This window comes from Sinocyclocheilus rhinocerous, unplaced genomic scaffold, assembly GCF_001515625.1.
Source record: "Sinocyclocheilus rhinocerous isolate Xijiao unplaced genomic scaffold, SAMN03320098_v1.1 scaffold301, whole genome shotgun sequence".
Lineage (NCBI taxonomy): Eukaryota > Metazoa > Chordata > Actinopteri > Cypriniformes > Cyprinidae > Sinocyclocheilus > Sinocyclocheilus rhinocerous.
In genome coordinates this window covers 99,519-117,297 of record NW_015656172.1, presented here as the reverse complement: position 1 = coordinate 117,297, position 17,779 = coordinate 99,519, and the positions used below count along the sequence as shown (strand labels likewise).

General features: G+C 34.9%; 1 protein-coding gene across 2 annotated transcripts in view; it reads left to right on the top strand.

Moving 5' to 3' along the window:
- LOC107719784 (RNA binding protein fox-1 homolog 3-like) overlaps window positions 1–17,779 on the top strand; it is a 202,955-nt gene that overhangs the window by 107,805 nt on the left and 77,371 nt on the right. The window contains exon 4 of one of the 2 annotated variants that reach the window (XM_016527298.1): window positions 9,449–9,642. The exons of the other annotated variant lie outside the window; for it this stretch is intronic. Coding sequence (XP_016382784.1) covers window positions 9,526–9,642 — 117 coding nt within the window. The 5' untranslated portion in view covers window positions 9,449–9,525. The remainder of the gene's footprint in view (window positions 1–9,448; window positions 9,643–17,779) is intronic. 2 annotated transcript variants of the gene reach the window in all.

The following is a 17,779-nucleotide window of genomic DNA, read 5'->3' as shown; positions in this document are numbered from 1 at the left end:
TGGTACATTATAGAAACATAAGCATATAAAAGCAGAAAACATTCAGAAGTGAATGTTTGGGCAGTTTCTGGTCTGGTTGGTGTTTGTGTGTGTTGGTGAAGAATAATATAGTTGATTTATTTTAGTATCAACTATTTAGATGCTATGTTGGTGTTTATATACTATTATAGTATTTATTAATATTTAAAATTAATAAATTATTCAAATGAGCTTTTGTTTTTATATTTTCAATTTTCAGTTTAATTTAGTTTTAGTAATTTTGTATTTTTTATATTATTTTCAGTATTTGTTTTTAGTATTTCTATTTAGACGTCTAATTTTCATGAGTTTTTCATGAGTTTTTCATCGAAATATGTATCATTAATAGGAATAAATGTTGTTAGTTGATTTATTTTAGCATAAATCAACTATTTAGATGTTATTTTAGTATTATTTATATGATATTATAGTATTTATTAGCTTTTATGAACACATTTAATATTTTAATGAGCTTTTATTTTATATTTACAGTTTTCTTTTAAATTTTTTTATATTTTTTATTTGTTGTTAATATTTCTATTTAGCTTTAACTCATTTTAGTTTAGTTTTGATTTTAGTAATTGTAGTGCTTTATTTTTATTTTATTTGAGTTGTTTATTTCAGTGATTTGTTTAATAAAAAATGTTGTTATAGTTCTAGTTAGCATTAAATAGAGATACTGTATGAGATAGATAGACAGACAGACAGACAGACAGATTGTTCTTTTTTCAATTTTGAAATGGCAATTTCATATGTTTTTCCTCACTCTCTCTCTCTCTCTCTCTTATGATGATATTGGCTGTAGTGGTGAATGAGCACATAATCTGTGCAGATCTGATGTATGTCATAACACAGAGCAGCACGAGTGATCATATATCTCTCACAGTGAACTCAGTGGCGTTTGTGTGGGTTTTTCATGATCCTGATGATGATATTCAGATCTTTGCAGGATGACTCTCACCCAGATCCAGAAACACAAAAACGTGTGTGTGTGTGTGTGTTTCCTCTAAATCACTGTGAGTGTCATTTGCACTCAGATCTTGAGCTGTCCTGAATGTTCCTGTCAGCTGTGTCTCTCCAGCACAATACGGATTGTTTTAAAGGGGTCATAGGATGCACATTTTCCACAAGTTGATATGATTCTTTAGGGTCTTAATGAACTTAATGACTTAATGAAGTCTGTAACATAGTTTGGTTAAAATTTCTCAATGGTAGTGTAAAAAACACCTTTTTTTACCCTGTCAAAAACAGCTCTTTTCAGAGCACGCAGTTTTGTAGCATTTTCCTTTAAATGTTAATGAGCTCTGCTGACCCCGCCCCTCTCTTCCGAGCTGCTCTCTGAGGGACTGTTTTAGCCACATTCATCGTGAAACTTGCTAATTAGCACATTATAAGCAAAGGTGATTTGCAAAGATTGATTAAAAAACCTTATACTCACTCCTTCTGGTTGGAGGTTCTGCCCACTTTTGGAGTTCACGCCCCATTTTGGAGATCTCCGGTCTGCAGTTATATCTACTTGGTCCAGTCTGTGCTGAAACGCCACTATCAATCAATCGTGGGAGGGGCCTGTCTGTATGACGTCACACAGACAGGCATCTGAGATCGGCTCGATTTGAGAAAGGGGTAAAGATTTGAGTAGATAAAAAAAAAACACTGGGTGGATTTTTATCATTATAGGGTGGTTGTGTACACACTGCCAACACACATTTCAGTTCAAACAACTTGTAAAAGTGCATGTAGCATCCTATGACCCATTTAAACAAGTCACTTGGTCTTTCCTTGTTGCACATTAAATTTTAACGTTTTGCACCCATAAGGAGGAAAAAACATCTAAAAATAATGCCTGACATTAGCGTGAGATGATGGCATAACGGAGTGTTTGTGCTGAATGTGTGTGGATATGCAGCACCCGCCATCCGTCCGTCCATACATACGTACATGCATTCATTATTTGGTTACATATTATGTAAATAACTGTCTTAATACAGAAGTTTCTGTGCTGTATCTGTAGCACAGTACTGTATGTGTTTTTGTGTGTTACTGAGTAAATCTGCAGTTGTTTTCTTTTGCTTCTCTTGTACTTCGTGCAGCAGAATACAGCAGATGTCTGGTCTTCCTCCTCAACCATGAACAAACACTCTGAGTGACTGTAGTTTACACACACACACACACACACACACACACACACACACACCGGCTGAGTGAGGGAATGTGTGCTGGGCTGCTTCAGTGTGCTAATGGACAGAGAGAGAGCTGATATAGAGGGTATATAGTTTCTGTTGTGTAGTGATGTGTCTCAGGGTGTGTCTGAGAGCAGATGGATGAGAAACCATCTGCTACAAATGGACTCCACACACACACACCCTCTCTCTCTAATGTTAATGAGCACATACCATAGACTCGCACTGTTTATATATGAAGCTAAATATAATGACTCCAGATTTCAGTAGCTAAGGCGAAGCTGAATCCAATCCTCAAAACATAACTATAGTATTTAGTTTGTGAATTATGTAGCTTTCTTAAGATCGTACTTGAGATTTCAAACCATCAGTTGCTCTTGTACATTCAGAGTATATAAGCAGAATATTTTCCTCACATAGTTGCATGTATATGTTTTTGTTTATGAAATGCACACAGAAAGTTAATGCTTTTAACATCTGATTTAAAGAGGCCATAATTGCAATTAACATGAATGATGCTGAAATGTGGTCAAGATAACATTCAGATATAAAAATAAAGCAGCAGTGACATATACTACCAGTCAGATATTTACTCATTATTTATTACTTTTTTTTTTCAACAATTTAGATCAGGGATTCCCAAACGTTTCTGTCAGCTGAAGCCATTTGACCTAAAATATTCACTTGAAGTACCTCATGAGATTTTAAGGTCATATTTCAATAATAAAACATATTTCATTTATTAATTGTTCTCTGATGTTGCTTAATGGTGACATGACATGCATCTATTTTAGTAAGATTTTTTGTTTATTTTAAAATGTGTTTAATTGGGTTATTTCATTTAGAAATAAGATTTATATTTGTTATATTATTTATTTATTTATTTATATTTATTTTTCATTTTTTTAAATAAATAGTTTATTTTAATTTGATCTTTTTTTCTTTCATTGTTTTTCTTTATTTATTAGCTGTTCATCAACTCATGAACCCCAAGTGCTAGGAAACCCTGTGCTATACTGAAAAAAAGTTATTAGATTTTTTTAAATTTAGCATTCAAATAACTATCCCAGATTTTACTTGAGATAACTCAAATGTTAATCATTAAGTTGTCACTTAATACAACTTCACATTTTAAATGGTCTAGACTTAAACATTTTAAAGGCAGCTCAAATACTCAAATGCAATATTTGTATAGTTTGGAATAGTAGTCAAAAAATAAAGAAATTATGAGGAAAAAAGAATGACATTTACCGATTAAAAAATATATGTTTTTGTACATTCGGATAGATGATGAAACATTAAATATGGATGTAGTGACAACATCTAAATCATAAATATTATTATGCATTTACAGATAAAGAAAGTTACATAAAATATTTACAAATCTTTAGAATGATAGTCAAAAGAAATTCTGAAAAAAAAATCGGAAAACTGTAATTAGTAAGGTGTAGGTGCATATCATTCGCAAGTACAAAACATATTTTTGTTGACTGGAATAGATGCTGAAACGTACAATGTGGACATATTGACAACAAACCTAAAACCTAAACATTATGATGCATTTACAGCCAAAGAAATGTAAAATATTCACAGATCTGTATAATCAAAAGTAAACAAAAAGCTTTGTAATGTAATGACAATGATATTTGTATCCAAAACTCATGTGAAGCATTCAGGCAGAAGCCTTTAGATCAAAAGGCTTTGAAGCATAAATCCAGTCAAATGCGTCTGACTGGTGGTGTACGTCTCACTGCAAGCGCTCTTCCCTCTGTAGTGTGGATGTTGATGAACTTTGCAACACTGACACAGTTACTGAGCTGAATTATGACACTATAGTCTTCTGTAGAGCTTGGATTTGCCCTAATATTTGATGAAGTTTGCATTATTGATTCCTTTTATTTTTCGGTTTATTACTGTGAAACCGTCACAACACTTTTCGCTTGGAATTATAAGGTTCTATCTGGCAAAAAATTACCTGAAGCAATCATTTTCAAGAAACACAAACAGTTTATTTATCATTTGTTTTAAAACATAAAATTTGTGTTGTAACAATGTGTTGACATGCATGAGAAAGTTAAATTTAATGGTTTTTATGGCATTTATTTCATATTTTAAATGAATATTTTTTTCTTGTTCATTGTTAAAGGGGTCATATGATGCGATTTCAGTTTTTTCTTTCTCTTTGGAGTGTTCTAACGTTTATTGTTGTAATTAAGACCCAATCAATTAAATTGTTGACTTTTAAGGCTTAATATTGTAAAATATAAGACATTTTAAGACTAAAAAAACTGCAAGAAAACAGACAATGCTTCAGCAAAGGTGTTTAACAAAGTTTAATAAACATTGAAAAATGTTTCACTGACTATATATGTATAATTAAAAATATTTCACATTTAAAATATTTAAATTACTTAAACTATGCAACAACTCGAAAACCCGGACCTATCCTCTTAATAGCGCTGCTGGCTAGCGTGGTGTCTAACTGAAAATAACTCCGCAATAGCTACAGCAAAACACACAAAAAGACTGTAATTCCGTGGAATTTGGGCTGCTGTCATTGACAAAATCATAAATAAAATAGTCGATCATGAGGTTTCTAATAAGCACCGCGTTGTGTGAAATTATTTAGTCTTCTCTTCACCGATTTAGCATTTTTCTGCACTCTCTTCCACTATCGCGGCGCAGTCTGGCGACATGACAAAGAAAGCTGATGCTGATTGGTCCTCGTGTGTGCATTCGAAGTGCTGATTGGCTCACTCAGATAGAACCTTATAGAACCAAGTTAGAGTTCGACTTTGTAGATAGAACCTTTTTGTTTTCTAAAAAAAAGTACCAAAGTGTACACAACTTAAAAAAGAAACATCACATAATGTAAATAAGTTGTCACAGAATATGAATATGTGAATAACTCAATTTTTACAAAAATGTCAGATAGAACCTTATAATTCCAAGGTGACGAAACTTGAACACAATCTGTACGGTATAAAGTGCTATAAAGGTGACTGCACTAGTGAGTAGGCCAGCGGGATTGCTCCTGTATCTTTGGGGAGCGAGTGAACAGGATCGTCCCCAGTGTTCACTCCTCCGTCTCATCTCTCTGCTCCTCTGTGAGTGGACTCACTTTTCACGTTCTCTTCCTCCACCGCTGTGTCCTGTATTTCTCCTCATCTTCCATCTCTCTTTCTCTTTCTCTGGGAGTGATTAATGGTGCTGCATGTTTCTGCTTTTGCCCTGCAGCATCTGCAGTGCAGCACCTCTCACAGTCTCTGTCTGTCTCTCAGGTGATGTCTGTGTCTCTGTCAGGTCCTGCGGCTCTTCATCACACACTGTCACGAGTGTGTTTGTTATGTAGTTGGTTGGCCAAATGGCATCAGAAGGTCTTTTTGGTGGATTTGGGATGGGACTAGTGTCATGCTTCTGGTTTTATTGTGAACAATTCTTCTGTGTTTGTAATTCCCAAGAAAACATTCTGTTTTTATGATCTTTCATCAAAATGTAATAACTTTCTTCATGTCTGAAGCAGCTTTTTAAAAACAGAACATAAAGGGATGGAAAAGAGCACGTTCTCAAGATGGATTTTTTTTTCAGTTTTAAACAGATATGTCTTAAACACAGAATAAAAATGGTGAGAGATGCCGAAAAAAAAAAACAAGCTAGGCTCATTGAAAACGTGTGTATGTCTACATTTTTGCTCCAAAAACTTACCTATGCATAAAATTCACTGCAGTTTCCAGGTGAAGTTAACACTAGTGGCAGTAAAACACCAACAACTTTTATTCCTGTTTGCTCAAATTATAATTAAGTGCAGATTATCAATTAATAAAGACATATTTTCATGTACAATACTATGTTATGACATCAAAACATGTTCACCATTTTGCATGACTTGTAATGTAATACATTTTGATGTTCTCATCACAAAATCTGCTCTATATCTATGGCATTTCTGACATGGTAAACTTGCTCGGAAGTGCACCCGGTACAGAATTAAAGTGTATTTTTAAGTGTCTTTCGTGACCTCAAGGTTGCTTTACAAATACATACATAATAATACATAAAACACATTAATGTAGAGGCAGAAACAAAACATACAAAGTGGAAAATGCAGCAAAGTTCAAAAAAGTAAAAAAAAAAATAAAAAAAAACGTTTATAATTTTATTTTAGTTTCAGCCGCTTTTTTAATATTTTTTCCTTGCATTAATTAATTTTCCATGATGTTTAAGAAATAATTCTAATATGCTGATTTGCTGCTCAAGAAAAAAAAATCGTATTTCATCAATGTTAAAAACAGCTGCGCTGCTTCATATTTTTATGAAAACCAGGATTTATTCAGGGTTCTTTGATTAATAAAAAGTACAACAGCATTTACTTAAAATACAAAACTTTTGCAACATTATAAATGTCTTTGCTGTCACTTTTGATCAACTGAATCACCATTGATTAATAAAAGTAAAAAAAATGATCATAAAAAAAATCTAACCACAAACTTTTGAATAGCAGTCTAAAGTAATGCCATCATTGCAGCATAACAAAGACCAATCAGAATCACAACCAATCAGAATGCATCATGCAAATAATATAATGACGTCATCACAGCTCAACTTTGAATGTGGAATATGCTTAGTTTACATCAATGGGAGATTTTCATTTTTTAATTGTACAGTTTTAAGTATAAAGCTTATAAATAGCAAAAATGCACACCTGAAACTGGAATAATCTGGAAAATAATGTTGAATGTACATGAAATACGAGTTGATTTGAGTTTATAGTCAATAGTTTTGGTCTTAGTTCTGATAACAGCGTGTAAACGGCCCCGTGGTCGTGTGATCACATGAGGGCGAGACGCTGCAGAAAACGTGCGGCTCAAATGAAGTGTAACACATCAAAGACGCAGGCAAACCTGCTGCTGAACACACACACACACACACACACACACAGTGTTGCAGTGATGTAATTTGTAGTGAAATCACATTAGCGTGTGCGCGTGTGTGTGTGTGATGGGCGCCGTACACAAAACATCTGTTACTGACACACAGCGTTTGATTGATGCCTCTGCTTATGTGTGAGTGCATGTAAACAGGTAACAGTCTTTACAGTGAGAATATGCACATGAACACAGTACTGTATGTAGAACACAGTGATGTGAGATTATTAGTGCTTAATTTCACACTTTCTGCCCATTGTTTTTGTCTTGTTTTGAATGTTAAAATACTGTAATAGTGTCCAGAGCGTATAGAAACCATACATTTGTGATGTAGTTTCATACTTAGACACAGTATTACACTTTTAGTGCATTATAAACCTTTTACCAGCAGAGAAACAGATTAGCATCGGAATTTGTTCGACAGCAGTGGAATAGTGAGGTTTTGTGTTTTAGTCTTGAATGAGGTGATGTGCTCGGCTTGCATGTTGTTGTTTTTTTATCGACTGCAGACAGGAATGAACACATAAGGGCACTTACTAGGCGTCAGAGAGCGCTGTGAATCTATTGATTCAATGCTGCAAGTATGTAGAGAATTTCAAACTGAACTGACTCTTTAGTAACCCTTAAAACGGATCTTGCACATTCTTCTCCATCCAACACCATGTTTAAAAATTTGGAGTCAGTAAGATTTCTCTTACTTAAGTGTCTTCTGCTCACCAAGGCTGCATTTATTTGATCAAATATACAGTAAAAGCTGTAAAGTTGTGAAATATTTTTGCAATTTAATGTGTTTTCTACTTCAATATGTTGTATATGTATTCCTTTGATCAAAGCTGAATTTCCACATTATCATTCAGAAATCATTCTAATATGCTGATTTGCTACTCAAGAAACATTTCTGATTATTATAAATTTTGAAAACAGTTGTGCTGCCAATTTTTTTGTCAAGGTTTTTTTTTTTTTTTTCAAAATTATTTTATGTTCAAAAGAACAGCATTCATATGAAACAGAAATCTTTTGTAACATTATACACATCTTCACTGTCACTTTTGATCAGTTTAATGCATCCTTACTAAATAATAGTATGAATTTATTTCAAAAGAAAAGAATCGCACTGACTTTTGAATGATAAAGTAGCATCGTTGCAGTGTAATAAAGACCAATCAGAATGCGAGTATGCGAATATTATAGTGATGTCATCACAGCTTGACTTTAAATGTGGAATATTCAAACAGTGTGCAATTATAATCTGACTTGTTTTTAAGCATAATGTGTATAAATAGCAAAAATCACACACCTAAAGCTGGAATAATCTACAAAATGTCGAAACCTATTATGTAAAGCTTTCAAATGAGACACATTAGATTACAAAAATAATCCCAGAAGTGAGTTACATCAGACAAAACCTTCCAGTGGGATGAGGATGAGGGAAAAATTATTCACAGATACAGCAAATAATGCATATTTTTTTATGTAATTGCTGCTTTATTTATTAATGGAGCATAGCGATAGTTCTGGCAGGCCATGTTAGTCAAGCTCGCATCAGCTGACACTCAGTTGATCCACGTCTACCTATAGGATCACGACACCAATCATAATTCCCTTCATAAGGTCCCTTCAGTCATTATTCAGCAGCTATCGCTTCGCTCAGGAACTAATCAACCACCTCCATCCCCAGCTCCTCCTCTCGTCCAGTCAGGACTTAGCAGTGAATATATCATTGAGTCAGACCACTGAATCATGTTGTTAAAATAATCACGTAGAACATTAATGGTATCTGCTACATTTATCATTGATGTTGATTCTGTTCTGCTGGGGAGGGGGGTATTCTGCTGTCTCTGCTCCTATCCATGCTAGGCTGCGTGGATGGGCAGGGAGTGTTTGCCCAGAACAGAACCATTCCCCCAACCTAAAATGTATGCTAATCGTAAGTTATATTGACGATAGTCGTCCTGACAGAAATAAAATATTGACAAATTGCTTCTCATATCATCCTTTTTTTAGGTGTTTTCCATCAAATCATCAGCTAAATGAATGAATGTCAGGTTAAGGGTGTGCAGTGACTATAATTAGCTTTTTATAAAGCAGCAGAAGTCTGTAGCATGTCCTCATTCATGTGTGTGTGTGTGTGTGTGTCCTTGAGTGTGTTTTCAGGGGTCTTTGTAAGTGTTTGGTCTCTGAAGGGGGTCGTGGGCAATTAAAGCACACATGCAGCGCCGCTATACCATCACACACACACACACACGCAGTTGCGCATCCCTCCTCTGCTCTCATGCACCTCCCACCTTAGCATGTGAATGTTTAAGTGATCTTTATTGTGTGCAGAGTAAACAGAGAGAGCGAGGGAAGCCGTGTCGACAACAGGACGAGAGACAGAGAGAGAGACAGCAGTGTGTAGTTAAATGTGGAAACCGTCCTCTCTGAGCTCCATGGCAAACTCTGCATGCATGCTGCTGTCCGGCTCCGGGATGCTGCCTCACTCGCTGCACGCGCCGCATGCCTTCCTCTACTTGTCCGAGGTAAGGAGCGTCCCGCTTTTATCTGCTCTGAATGAGCGTGCTTTTCCATCTGACCTCTGACCTCTTCTCCGTCTGGGGTCGGCGCTCTGTTATAGTCCACTTTTTCATGCTTTTATTCCCATTGTTTAGGCTTATTCGCTTGCTCTCATGGTCATTTTATAGTTAATGTTAACTAGTTGTGTGCATCTAGTGTTGTAGTTGAGGAATCTGTTTGTGAATTTATTGTGGGAATGTCATTTTTGTCGCTTTGCAATCACAAAACGGAAGACTGACGCTCATTTTAGGTCACAATTAGCAAAGTTATGCAGATTTTTACGCGATATTATGCAGATGCGCTCATGAATTTATGCAGGCTTTCCATGACTTTTCCCTGTGTTAAATTACTAAACGCTGTTTTTTAATTGCTTTGTAGAATAAGTCATTACATTCATGTAGTTACCATGTAAATATTGGCATATGTCTGGCTTTTTTTAATTATTGATAAATCTATCAGTGTGTTCCTTGATCAAAATTGGTCTGAACTGGCCAATATTGGGAGTTAATGATTTTCTAATTCAATAAGTAAATCAATTTTCTATAGCTTCTCATGCTGTATATGATACTGTTCAATCATCTGATGTGACTTTCAAACACATAATTGGTTGATATTAACTTATTGTGTGTATCTAGTATCATAGTTTGTTGTTTGCCATTCAATTGTGTGCAGTTTAGATACAAATGGAGTTATTTTTGACAAGCACATGTCAGACAGAAAGCAGTTACTCATTTTAGCTCATAATCACCGATATTAGCATATGCAGATACTCTCATGAATTATTCAGGAGCTCCATGGCTGGTGTTGGATCACTTGATCAATGTTCTTCATTAACGCGAATTACTTTGTTGAATTAGTCATTAGATTGTGAATTTGTTTAAGTGCACAGGGGTTTGTTATTAAAATGTTTTATTTTTATTAGCAGTGCTTGATGTATGGGTTTCTATGTAGCCATATCAACCAAAATAAGCATTTCAATTCTAAATGATCAATACTGGTCTGGATTTGCTTGTGGTTTACATAGATTTTGTCATACCTACTATAGATCTCCTGGTGAAATGACAGATTCTCTCTGGTGATGTATATCAGATTTCTCCAATCATTTAGTCCACTTAAACTCCACCCTTTTATATATATATATATATTTAAAAAAAATTTTTTTTTACATAAAACAGTCCTTTTATGTACTAGGATGCATTAGTCATTGTTTAATTTCATATTTCAATTGTTTTTTTAACAGTCTTTTAAAATTATTTATTTATCTTTTTTGTTTTTAAAATGTATTTTATTAAATTAAATTAAAATTATTATTTCTACATATCCATACCAGCAAATATAAATATTTCAATTGTAATTGAGTGATATGTGTCTGAATTTGCTGATGTCTTAATTGGATAATGGCTTAAAAATATTCCCTACTCAGGGAACCATGGTTACATAAGTAACCTGAGACGTTTTTTCACATTGAAATGTGTTGATGTTTGTTTTTCTGTGTCAAATTGTAGATGTGAGCTTTAGTATAAACAATGTTTTAAAACATCATGCAAAGCAGTTTGTTTACCAGTCATAATACCCCAAAAAGGATCAATATCAGTCTGCATGCAGTGCATCTTTGGTCGTGGAGCATGTATGTGAGTGCTACAGCAGTGAGACACCAGAGAGCGTTAAATGAGATGAGTGCTTTCCTCTTGCTTTTAAATCACTGTGAGACAGCAGGAGAAGCGTCTCCTCCCCCAACTGTCCACACACACACACGCGCGGTGGGGTTGCGTCGAGTCGCCCTGTGAAGAATCCAGGGCAAACGTTCCTCCGGAGAGCAGCAGACATTATTCATGAGCCTGCGTGTTTATGAGCGAGTGTGTTTGTGCGCTTAATTGATTTCATATTCAAACACACGGCCCCGTTTGCTGCAGTATGTAGCGCTGAATTATTGATACGTTTCATGAATGTGAGGCGATTGAATGAGGAACGCAGATGTGAGAATGATATGAGACAGAGGCGATTGAATGAGGAACGCAGATGTGGGAATGATATGAGACAGATCCAGTACTGTGGGAGCGATAGGGAAGTGCTGTTTGTTTGAAACGTATCAGACAGCTGCTGAAGTGTGCGTTTTGAAGGAGGTAAAGCATTACAGGAACAGCTTGTTGAGGAGTGTTTTGACTCTGAGGTTGGGTTTGAGAAATCTGATGTTGCTGTTTTCTGTGTTTTTGCTCTGTTAGTGATCTATTATTGCAGAAGTAGTGACTTGAGACTATGCTGGTTGTGACGAGAAGAAACTCACATGAAGTTCAAACCTTTGAGTGGTGACCACATAAGCGGATGTTACTAAGGCCACAATTAAAAAATAAATAAATAAAAATAATAATATAATGAAATATTTTTTATTTCATTTTGTATTTTTATTTTATTTTATTTTATTATTCATTGGAGGTGTACATGAATACATTTTCATTCATATGATTATAATTTTGCATTACATCAGTAAATGTAAATACATTTTTATGATTAATTTATTTTCAGTTTATATTTTGTTTTTTTAATGAAAGATTTACATTTATTAATTTTATTTTTAAATGTACCATTTTTTATTAATGTAATTTAATTTTTACCTTTTTATTTTATTAAATTTTTATTACAACAGTAAATACATGAACACATTACTATTAATTTTGTTATGAATAAATTTAACAACAAAATGTTGTATTTACTGTAATTTACCTTACAGTACCCTCTTAAAAATAAAGGTGCTTCAAAAGGTTCTTCAAGCGATGCCATAGAAGAACCATTTTTGGTTCCACAAAGAACCATTCAGTCAAAGGTTCTTTAAAGAACCATCTCTTTCTTACCTTTTTGTAATCTTCAGAACCTTATTTCGCCACAAAGAACCTTTTGTGAAACAGAAAGTTTCTTCAGATGTTAAAGGGGTCATATGATGCGATTTCAAGTTTTCCTTTCTCTTTGGAGTGTTACAAGCTGATTGTGCATAGATAAGATCCCTGAAGTTGCAAAGACTAAAGTCTCAAAACCAAAGAGATATTCTTTATCAAAGTTAAGACTCTGTTGTTATTGGTTTAAGTATTTGCTATTGACTGTTCAAATGCGGAGTTTTGCGCATCGTGTGTGTGTGTGTGTGTGCGCGCGTGTGTGTGAGAGAGAGGAGAGAGAGAGACAGGGTCACTCACAGTGGAGTCAGCTGTCTTAACCGTGGCTTGTGTACTGCATCATCACTGTGTCTGTCGCGCGACTCTGTTGCCCTTTCGGGCTTGAACTGATGGTAAAACTAATGACATTATTTACTGTCTTTACATTTATTTTGAAAGATGAAGCTCGCGATTATGGTAAGGGGCGTTACATTTCCGACGCGTGCTTGTGGTGTTCGTCCAATCACAATGCACTGGGTCAGCTGGCCAATCAGAGCAGACTGCGCTTGTCGGAAGGAGGGACTTTGTAGAAAACGACGTGTTTGAGAGAGACGGGGCATAGAGGACCTACAATAATGTACAGTATTTGAAAAAGAATGTGTTTTTTGAACATTAAAGCATGTCAACATATTCTGTTACACCAAATACACAAAATTATGATATTTAAAAAAGCATCATATGACCCCTTTAACGGTTCTTTATGGAACCATTTAGACAAAAAGGTTCTTCTATGGCATCGTGAAGCACCTTTATTTTTAAGAGTGTAGGCAGTAGTATATAAACTATATACTTTCTATAGTTGTAACCCCTCTCTCCCGGGTCCTCACTGCCACACCTCATTCTTGCTCTGAGTGGATCTCCGGCATGGGAGGTGGACGCACTAACAAGGAGGCTAAAGACTGCAGCCTCTAGCATCAGTCGCTAGTGCGTCTCTTGAGATCAGGGGAGTGAGGATTACCTGCACAGCACCTACTTGCTGGCCTCCGTTACACTCACCCTCCCTAATCCTCACTCCCATCCGGGTCACGGCACCAATGTAACCCCTCTCTCCCGGGTCCTCACTGCCACACCTCGTTCTTGCTCCGACTGGGTCTCGACCCCAGGTCTCCGGCATGGGAGGCGGACGCACTAACAAAGAGGCTGAAGACTGCAGCCTCTAGCATCAGTCGCTAGTGCGTCTCTTGAGATCAGGGGAGTGAGGTTTACCTGCACAGCACCTACTCGCTGGCCTCTCTTACACTTACACTTTTTTGTTTTTTTGCATCTTTTCAATTCTATCAGTACAGTGTGACAAACGTTGCATTCCTTTTTGTTTTTGCACAAGTGAGATGAGGCAATAATCAAGCAGCAAACATAAAATGTTTCTCTTATGTACTATTAGGAAATTGTGATACTTTCAGTGGATTCATTCATTTGGACGATTTATATACTGTTGACCAGTTCAAGAAAATGATTCATTTGAGTCATTGTTCAGTGGGGTTCCCTTTTAAGTTAAATATTTAGTTTCAAATTTCTCCCTCAGGTCATCCAAGATGTAGATGAGTTTGTTTCTTCATCAGATTTGGAGAAATGTAGCATTACATGACTTGCTCAGCAATGGATCCTCTGCAGTGAATGGGTGCCGTCAGAATGAGAGCTGATAAAAACATCAGAATACTATACAAGTAATCAACATGACTGCAGTCCATCAGTTAATGTCTTGCGAAGAGAAAAGCTGCGTGTTTGTAAAAAAAACAAAATCCATCATTAAGATGTTTTTAATTTCAAACCATTAAAATACAAGTCAAAAATGTCTGAATCAGGAGAGAAATATGTCAGTTGATTTTGATGTGAAAGGACAACAGGAGATGGACTTTTTCACTGCAGGAAACATGATTATGGATTATGGACTCAGCTAGAAGTTAAAAAATGCCTTAATGATGGATTTGTTTGTTACAAACATGCGGCTTTTCTCTTCACAAGGCATTGAAGAGAATAGACTCACATCAGTCGAGTGCTAGTGTCTCTGGAGGACATACAGTAATTGACCTCGTGACCCATGAGAGTCTTCACACCCAGTGACTGTCGTCTGGAGATGATGAGCTGCTGAAGCTCTGTAGATGTGGAGAGCATTGAAATACTGTCTAAAGTAACTAAAGTAAAAGACAGAATAAGAATACTTGGATTAAATAGTTTTGTCTGCAACTTATAAGGCACATGTTTTTCTTGATCTTTTGAAGTAAGAGTTTGTTGTGGTATAAAACATACTGTAACTTTCAGCAGAAGATCTAATCAGAAGAGTAAAACATGGTAAAGCTCATTTTAGCGCTGATTGACTCGTAGCATGTATTATATGTGTGTGTGTGTCTTAAAGGTACAGTAGCACAAACAGACAGTTTAATTATATGGATTGGAAGAATTGCGGAAATAATCATGAAAACTGAAGTATGCATCTGTGAGAAAGTGAGACCTCAGCAAAGTCATCTCTCTCGGTCTCTGTACTAAGACTGGAGTAATGATGCTGAAGATTCAGCTTTGCATCAAAGGGATAAATTACATTTTAACAGATATGAAAATAGAAAATGGTTACTTTAAATTATAGTATATTTTACAGTTGTATTGCATTTACTGTATTTTTGATCAAATAAATGCAGCCTTGGTGAGCAGAAGAGACTTCTTTCAAAAACATTAACACATGTGACAGACCATCTCATCTTTGAATGGTAGTGTACAATACTGTACATAGTGGCACATAATATATTAATCAATAAGTTTGGACACTCTTCTTGATGACTAATTAAATGTGAGTTAATGAGTGCGACGATGATGTGCTCTTATATATTTATGCATCATAAATCTATTGCAGCTAGATTTGATCCGGGCTGCTTTTGTTGGTCATAGTAAATCCTCTCACAGGCTGCTATTGTGTAACACAAAGGCCTAATTTATCTGTGCAGCCGTTTCATCACTGTAAAGTGTGTAAGTGTGTGTGTGTGTGTGTGTGTGTGAGAGAGAGTGTGATACTCTCTCTCACTAATAAAGTGTAATAAATTCCTGCACACTCTTACCGTCTTTTCTCCGTTGTTCTGTCTGCTGATTACCGTCGCTGCTGCGGCTGCTCTAATTAACTCTGAGAAAATCCAATCTCACGGCCGTCTCTCTCTCTCGGTGTGTGTGTGTGTGTTTACATAGAGTTGTTTCCTTCAGTTTATACTCACTATCAATATAGAAAATGCTTTTCGCTTAGTTACTGTGTGCTAGTGTTTTGCAATCAGATTTTTAACTACATCCATCAAACCATTTTATTTAATTTTTTTTTACTTCTAAGTAAAATAAATAAATAAAGGTGTAAAGTAAATAAATCAAAATAAAGTAAAATAGTCATTTAAAAAAATGTAAAATATATTTGTTTTATTTGTTTTTTGGTTTACTTGATTTGTTTACTGATAAATAAAAATAAAGGAAATAAGTAGCCTACAGTAAATAATAAGTAACACAAGTAAATAATAAGTGAAATAAAGTAATATAAATGTATTTATTTTACTTGTTCTCAATTATTGTAAATAAGTAAAATATGCAAATCAGTAAATAATAATAAAATAAGGTAAAAGTTAAATAAGTTAAATAAAACTTTATTTTACTTTTTGTTTACTTTTTATTTTACTTATAAATAGAAAGAAATAAAATAAGTAAATAAATAAAATAAGTATATAAACAAATAAAAATACAAGTGAAAGAGTGAATAAAAAGTCAAATAAATTAAATATAAATGTATTTACATTTATTTATTTACTTGTTTCACTTATAAAGAAAAAGTAAATTAATATAACAATAAAATAAAGTAAAAAGTAAATGAATAAAAAGTTAAAAAGTAATATAGATTTATTTACATATTTTTCTTTTTATTGGCTCTAAATAAAAAATAAATTAAATAAGTAAATGCAAATATGCAAATTAATAAATAATAAAATAATGTAAAAAAGTAATACAAATAAAGTAAAACAAATAAAAACAAAAAGCAACCAAAAAGTAAAATAAATACAGTACATACAGTCATCTAAATTAATTTACTTATTTTACTTTCACTTGTTTATTTTACTTTTGATTTTTTACTAAAATAAGTAAAACAAGCAAATTAATAAATAATACAATTTAATTAGTATATAAATAAATTTACTTTTCTTACTTTATGCACTTTATTTACTTTTTTTTTTTTTTTTTAGAGCTGAATGGAAAAGCGGAGTCTAAAAAAAACCTGTAAAACATACAGCAGTGCTGTGTGAAGAGTTATTTATACAGCCAGATTTTCTGTCTGTCAGAAAGACAGTGTCCCAAAAGAGGCTTCTGATGTTAGGAACGGTTTTCCATCATGTCTTGAGCAGAAACGACTCTTCACGGGTCACTGACGTGTGACTTCTGAAGAGCGTCTGTCTGTCTCTTGCTGTATTTTTCATCTCTTCGGACAGTTTAGGGCTGAATTACTCTGACAGAAAGAGGCAAATGATGGACAGCCGTGAGACGCGTGTGATCATCAATCGCCAGCCGCTCGCGCTGATTTATGAGACGCCGGATCAGTCTTCACCTCCTCGGGCCCTTCGCCCGCTTTATTAATGATGGCGTGATCGTCTTGTCTTGCGTGCTGGAGTTTAATTTCATTTCCATCAGATGCGGCGAGCGATGACTTTAAACGCTCATCCTTTACCCTGCTGCTAAAGAACCATCATTCACGCTCAAATCACAGATTCAACAAACTCACATCGACATCTTTCAGGACACTCTGAACTTACTCTCAGTGTTGAGTCCACACTGCAGCTCATTCTGACTGAGAACCGCCCACTTAGGAAGAGAGGCTTTGATTGACATGTGAAGCGGCCAATCACGGTTCTTTGTCTTAATGCGCTGTTAAGGGTCATATTGATACAGTTGATATAAAGGGCAATGCAGTGCATGAATTGGTGACGAACAGTTGATTTATTGGAAATATACGCTCACAGAGATGTGATAATATGGTCATAATGCGATGAATGACTCTTCAATGCACACTGTAAGCGAACCACAATCTGAGCACCTGAGTTTGGGTCGTTTTTGGTTTTGGGATTTGGGTTTATTTTCCATTTCTCAAACAAACCAAATGTGAAAAATATTTTTTTTCCCTGAGTTAATATAGATATTATTATTATTATTATTATTATTATTATTA